This window comes from Helianthus annuus, chromosome 7, assembly GCF_002127325.2.
Source record: "Helianthus annuus cultivar XRQ/B chromosome 7, HanXRQr2.0-SUNRISE, whole genome shotgun sequence".
NCBI lineage: Eukaryota > Viridiplantae > Streptophyta > Magnoliopsida > Asterales > Asteraceae > Helianthus > Helianthus annuus.
The window spans coordinates 142905289-142912215 of NC_035439.2; the positions used below are offsets into that span (position 1 = coordinate 142905289).

A 6927-nucleotide genomic window follows, 5' to 3' on the forward strand; every position below is an offset into this window, starting at 1 on the left:
CGCATGTACGTGATTTAACGCGTTTACGTCTATTTTTTGTTATGTTTACGGTCCTGTCGCAATGCACAGGGTCCTAAACACTCGTTATTTCAAAATTAGAACTCATCCTTTTAATTTATATTATTAGAAACTACCTTTTGTTAAAAACAATTATACCCTATTAAAAACATATTTTTAGTTTATAAATTAAAGAGTAAAATGACAATTTTACCCTTATGTGCCGTGCGCATGACCTTTTTTAACTAAGATTTCTAACCAGGTTTGGCGTAAAGGACAAAACATACAAGATTTTAAAATGTAAAGGACATCGCCTGCAAGATTTTGGCAAAAAGGACAGCGCCTGAAATTTGAAGTAAACATAAAGGACAAAACTTGTAATTTACTCTAAATTAAAATACTAATATTCAACACTACTTATATTTTTTGGTTCGGGTTATCAATATGGTTTTACAAAATATATACTTTTTATAATAGTTTGTTATACATCTTGTAACTCTATTTCACAAAATAAAATTGCTTTTGGATTGTGGTAAAATAGGAGATTTATAATTTGATAATAACTTGGATATCTCTTAAAATCACGTAATTAATCACTTTGAGACTAAAGTATATTTGTGGTAATTAAAATCTTTTGTCGGATAATTTTATGATAGAAAAGGACAAGTATATTTTTCTCTTTCGAAAAAACTGATATGTAAAACAAATTAAAGACCTTCTGTATGTAGGTGGGGAATCATCACAACGTTATGTTGAAACATCACAGCTTATCATGAACTAATATCACAGTTAGACCATGCGTAATGGTAAACAAGAATAATGCCCCCAACATGGGGCATTATGCGCCACGTGTCGCCTAGTCATACTTTGGGCATTATAGAAAAAAAGGTGTAGTGGGGCATTATCCCAATAATGCCCACTCAATCATTTGACAATTATTTTTTTTTTAAATATAAAAGATAAAGTCTTCATTAATTTAAAATATAAATTACAATACTTGAAAAAAAATACAAAAAAAAAAACAGAAAATTAAAAAAACCGAAAAAAAAAACAGAAAAAAAAAAAAAACTAGATGATCTAAAGTCCATATTTTTCACGTATTTTTTGGCGACGCATTTGAGCCAAGATCAACGCGTCGCCTTGGAGGTGGTCGATCGGTTTGGACAAAAACTCAATGTCCTTTTCCATTTGTCGCGCCTCTTGCAACTCGTTGAACTTTTTGGTTTCAACTACTCGGTCTTTCATAATCTCCCAACGTTTGTGGCCGAGGTCGTGAATATCTTGGAGACGACGGTTCATCTCCTCGAAATCATCCTTTAGGCCGAGATCGGAAGACGACTCGACCGTTTTTTTCCCGGTTCCCTTTCTTCTACCGGTGGGTCGGGCCAACTCGTCTTGAAATTGCTCGTCAACGTCCAACGTTTCATTTAAATCAACATTACGGGCATCGGATGTCGGAGTTGACGGGTCGGCGGAGGATGATGTTTTTGACCTTTTAGCCCGGCGTCTACTACTTGTCGTCATTGGATTAACAAGCGCCCACTTTGGACTTTTTCGTAGTAGCTCCCAACACTTATAGTACGTGAAAGGGCTTTTCGTCCTATCGAACTCCTCCAAAGTCTTTGTTAAAACCCCGACGTCACTTTCACCGCTCGGGCGATTATCGTAGTTTCGTTGGTAAACTTCTTGAAACGCGTGACATTTGTTGTTGATGTCGGTCCATTTGCTAGAAATTGAATCCTTGTCCCGATGTTCGCCTTGACCCCACGAGCTATAAAAGAGTGCACGCACCCTATCCCAAAAAACGGGGCCCGTTTGAAAGTTTGCTACAAATTTAAAAACAAAAAATAAAAATATAAGTTGAAATTTAAAATATAAAAAACAGAAAAAAAAAACAGAATATATGAAATAGAAAAAAAAACAGAAAAAAAACAGAATATAAAAAAACAGAAAAAAAAAATAAAAAAAAAATAACTTACCGGTATCTTCGTCCTCCGAAATATCGAGCCACGCCCGAGTCAACGTGTATTCCTCGTCCTTCGTCCATTTAATGGTTGTTTTTGCACGTCGAGGCTCATCCTTTTCCTTCTTTTTATGCGACCTTCTGCCGCGTTTCGATTTGTCTTGCACCGGTTCGGGTTGCGACTCCGGCACGACCTCGACATCGGGTTCGGATTCGGGTTCGGGTTGTGACGGTTGCGACCCGCCGGCTTGACCAAAGCCGTAGGTGGGAGAAACAAAAGGAGGGGCGCCACTCAAGTAAGCCGCGTAACTTAAAAAGCTCGGGTCCATGTCTTGTAGGTTGTACGGGGTTTGCGGTTGGGTTGTGTTCGGGTTCGTGGGTCTTGCGGGGCCACCAAACGGGGGTCGGTATGGATGCATGTTTGTAAAAAAATAGGAGAAAGTGGAGGTTTTTTTATAAAGTAATAGAAGAGAGTGGGTGAGAAAGTAGTAGAAATTTTATAAAAAATTGGAGAAAATGGAATGATATATATATAGTGGGTAAAATTTAGAATTAAAAAAAAAAAAAATAAGTTTTTGACCGTTGCCAAACGGTCGAATTTTTGGCATCTTTCGAATTCACAGCGTTTTTAAAATCACGCCGGAGCCATTTTTTTTCAAAAAAAACGCCCGGAAACGCCCCATGTAATGGGGGTTCCGGCGTTATGCAGCGTTTTTTGGCAATTTTTTTAAAAAAAAACGCCCCGTTACGGGGGGTCTTAGCGGTTAAAACAATTGGCGATTATTTGGCAATATCAACATAAAACTCTAATGTTGTTGATGATTGCCTGTCAATAGTAGTTCAGTTATTACTTATTGCTCAAGTTGTTACTGATGTACACTCATTTCTCATAATAGTGTTACTGCTCCCAGTTGCCACCGATGGACCAAGTTGTTATCAATCACAGTTGCCACTGATGATCAGTACTACTAACGTTCAATTACTTTCGTCGAATAACTACCACTAATGACTAGTATAGTTCAGTTACCTCCGTCAAGCAACTACCACTAATGACTAGTACAACTAAAAGGGTTTCGTTAGATTCAGCTCGAACATGCGACCACATTAGCAAAACAAGTTGCGTTAGGGACGACATATCGTTCATGAGTTGATCCGTTTATTTTATTTCATTCATGTATTCTATGGTCCATGTGGTTTGGTCATTCTGTCAGTTTAGTCCATGTGGTTTGGTCATTCTGTCAGTTTAGTCCATGTGGTTTGGGTCATTTTATCAGTTTAGTCCATGTGGTTTGGGTCATTTTGTCAGTTTAGTCCAAACGTTTTATTTTTCGCTTGTGTGTCCAAAAAGTTTTCATTGTTGTCATTTTAGTCCACTGGATTAACTTTATCTTTTTTTTTTGTTAACAAGAAGGGCAATTCGGTCATTTTATATGGCCGAATTGCCTTTCTAGTTAACAGAATTACATATGAAATGACCGAATCGCCCTTCTCGTTAACAGAAAAAATGGATGAAGTTAACCCAGTGGACTAAAATGGCAATGGTAAGACCTTTTTGGACCTACAAACAAAAAATGTAACATTTGAACTAAACTGGCAAAATAGCCCAAACAAAAGGGACTAAAATGACATTTAACTCTTAAAATTGCAGGTTAAACAAGTCGTGTTGTTATCAACCAACAAAAAACTCATGTCATGTTAGGCTTCCTATGTATAACGCGAGTTTTAATTTGTGTCCTATTCGGATTATGTTGTGTCAATTTATGATTGATATCATCTTTAACCTTTTAATTACTTGTATTTTTTTTATTAGATAAGCGATTAAAAAATTAGAGTTAAATGTCATTTTAGTCCTTGTGGTTTGGGCCATTTTTCCTGTTTAGTCCAAAGGTTTCATTTTTAACCTGTGGGTCCAAAAATGTTTCACAGTTGCCATTTTAGTCCACTGGGTTAACTTTATCCATTTTTTCTGTTAACGAGAAGACCAATTTAGTCATTTTGTATGTAATTCTGTTAAGTAAAAGGGCAATTCAGCCATAAAAAATGACCGAATTGGCATTCTCGTTAACAGAAAAAACGGATGAAGTTAACCCAGTGGACTAAAATGGCAACTGTGAAACCTTTTTGGACCCACAGGTTAAAAATGAAACCTTTGGACTAAACTGACAAAATAACCCAAACCACAGGGACTAAAATGGCATTTAACTCAAAAAATTATTTTAAAACCTTCCATTAGAGAAGGACGTAACCAAAATTTTTTTTTGGCAGTTGTTGGGTATTCCTTTGGGTTGATATCAAGTGAACTAGGAACAGCTTGCCTAAAACCAGTTTTGAATCGTAAAAAATCTTACGTGTAAACTCATCCTGTTTGGGCTATGTCTAAGGTCGACTTCTCAACCATCATGATAGGGCCGTCTTCGAAAATTACAAAAAAAAGGGCCCTGTGCGAGATAAAAAATTTGGGGCTTATTCGCAAATTTTAATACATACAAATAGTCAAAGTCTAAACATTGTCAAATTAGGCCACAAAATCACAAATTCAAAATTCTGAAAAGACTCAAAATCGTTTTTTGTTCATAAATCCGGGCCCCCTTTAAGATTTTTTTTTTTTTTTTTGAAAAACATACAAATTCCGGGCCCTATTTCGATTTGGGCCCAGAGCGTCACCCACCCGGCACTTGCTATAACTGGATGTCCCTCGAAAATGGCACAAGTGGGATTAAAGCCCCGATTCGTCCCTTCACTCAGGTGTCCCTCGAAAATGGCACAAGTGGGAATCGAACCTGCGTCTCCACTATGGAGGGCAGATCTTTTGACCACTGGACCAACATTTCAGGACCGCCTATAATCCGGTTAGCATATGGTCCCATAATCCACCAGCTCAGTCTCAGATGCTTAATTTGTTGCGTTAATTACACTTTAATGTTGTTATTATAACACCCTGATTAATTATACTTTCTTCCATTAGGCCACCCGGTATACTCTAACATCCATTAGTGTTAATCCTAGTTGGCATCCGTTAACACTTGTTAAACCGCTCCTTAAGGGTGTTAAGAGGCATTAAAAACTTCACATGTTAAGATGTTAACCAGGAGAGAGAGGGAGAGAATCAAGCATTTCAAAATTTGTACACACACAACAACATGCTATATATATGTATTTTAATTAATTTTAAGGGGAGTTAATGGGGTTAAACCATTTCCTTGGTGTGTGGTGAAGGTGAAAGAGGGTCAAATAGGTGATGTGGTGCCTACATGTAGTTAAGTGGCGTGAAAGTATACCCAATAGCCTTATTGAGAGAGATGGATCAACTTATGTCTTTTTTAATTATCCAATTTCAGCATTATATCAATGTCAATGAATCTATCTCAAACATAATGTTATTGTCTTAAAGTAAATCAAATACGACGGTCAACCGTCAAGTCAACATTTTGAGAACGTAGTCGTGCCCCGTTACTCTAAAGTCTAAATCAAATATTGTAAAAATTAGCATCTTAAATTAATTATTTTTTAAAATCAAATATGTTGTAAAAATTATTATCTTAAATAGTTATATTTTGGAAAGTTGGTTATCTAATCTTAATCAAACTTTATTGAAAACGCAATAGTTTTTTTTTTTTAATTGGAAACAAACTTCTTTACCTAATATTAAACCTTCTAAAGTATGTTAACTTTCTTTATTTCTATAAAATTAAACTTGTCGATAACAAAAATTACAAAAACATCACATCAACGTGCTAATTAGTTGACCAGGCGTCTTTGTTTTATGAAAAATGATTACAATTGAGTCAAAGTTTCTCTTGAAGATAAGTAGAGGCCTAGACGGATAACCAGGCAGATCCAAGGTCGGATTCTACTGGGTTTCATTTGATAGTTTTTCACTAATTTTCATTATTTTTCCCCAAATCATACAAGGTTTACACTAATTTTTTTCCATTTTCTTCGAATTTTATAGGTTCCTGGGAACCCATGGAACCATGCTAAATCCGCCCCTGTAACCAGCATTCGCTTACTTGTGTCTGTTTTGGCTTTAGCGTGTGGGGGGGGGGGGGGGGGTAGGTAAGACGGGTTGGCGGACGGTTTGAAAAAAAAATTAGTATATTTTATAGCGCAAAATCTCGATCACACCAATTGAAAATTAGGTTAAACCCCTCATTCACACCTCTTGAAAATATCTTAAGGATATGACACTAAGACCCGTAGTACAATGTTTCCGTCAAGGCTTAATCAGCCACTTTATTGGATGCAAAGTATCGGAAATGTAGAAACCATGTAGAAACCATATCCCTCCCCCCCCTCATAATTTTTTTTTTTTTTTTGTTACTTATATGCAAAAACTCCCATCATCCGCATAAAAGTTTGGTTCAGCTCTTCGATCGGCGATCGCCTTCCATAAAAAAGAATCATAATTCCGTCACTAGTCTTGACCCAATGGTTCAACCTACTAACTTCAATATCAACTGTGCATCTATGCTTGTAGGGGTGAGCAAAAGAAAAAACCCGACCCTACCCGACCATTACCCGACCCGACCCGAGAACCGATCAAACATAAAATACAGAACCGATTCACTACCCTAAATATAGGGTCGGTTCCGGTCCATAGGTCAAAGTCGGGTTTCACCATGAAAAGTACCGACCCGACCCGACCCGACCCGATTTTTTATGAAAATTTGGATCCAATCTAAATACCTAGGTACTTGGGTTCGGGTCGGGTTGGGTAATTTTCGGTTCGGTTCTCGGTTATTTTCAATCCGGACCTAAACTTGCTCACCCCTATATGCCTGGACACTTTTTTAAGTGGTATAGAGGTGGTGGAGAAAAAGAAAAGGATGAGATAAGGGTGAGCGGGGCACTCCCCTCTTAGGGGAGTCCCCTCTCTTACACACACCCAATCAGGTTATGCCACGTCAACTCCTCTCTTAAATTCTCCTCACACCCTCAATTTGATGGCGGCACTCCCCTCTTAAGGG

General features: G+C 37.4%; 1 protein-coding gene across 2 annotated transcripts; it reads right to left on the reverse strand.

The window, feature by feature from the left end:
* Window positions 1–1052: 1052 nt before the first annotated feature.
* Window positions 1053–2686, reverse strand: LOC110868936 (glutathione S-transferase T3-like). Of its 2 annotated transcripts, XM_022118220.2 has the most exons (3): window positions 2144–2686; window positions 1977–2098; window positions 1053–1823 (listed from the first exon to the last, which is right to left on the reverse strand). In XM_022118220.2, the coding sequence occupies exons 1-3, from the start codon at window positions 2377–2379 to the stop codon at window positions 1075–1077; spliced, it is 1107 nt and encodes a 368-aa protein (XP_021973912.1). In that variant the 5' UTR covers window positions 2380–2686; the 3' UTR covers window positions 1053–1074. The 2 variants fall into 2 exon arrangements, with proteins under 2 accessions (XP_021973912.1, XP_021973911.1); XM_022118219.2 differs by having other exon boundaries at window positions 1977–2686.
* Window positions 2687–6927: the final 4241 nt, after the last annotated feature.

Coding starts and splice junctions, on each gene's coding strand:
- LOC110868936 (XM_022118219.2), bottom strand. CDS start 2,379: ATGCATCCATACCGACCCCCGTTTGGTGGCCCCGCAAGACCCACGAAC. Junction 1,824..1,976: donor TTCGGAGGACGAAGATACCG/GTAAGTTATTTT, acceptor TTAAATTTGTAG/CAAACTTTCAAACGGGCCCC.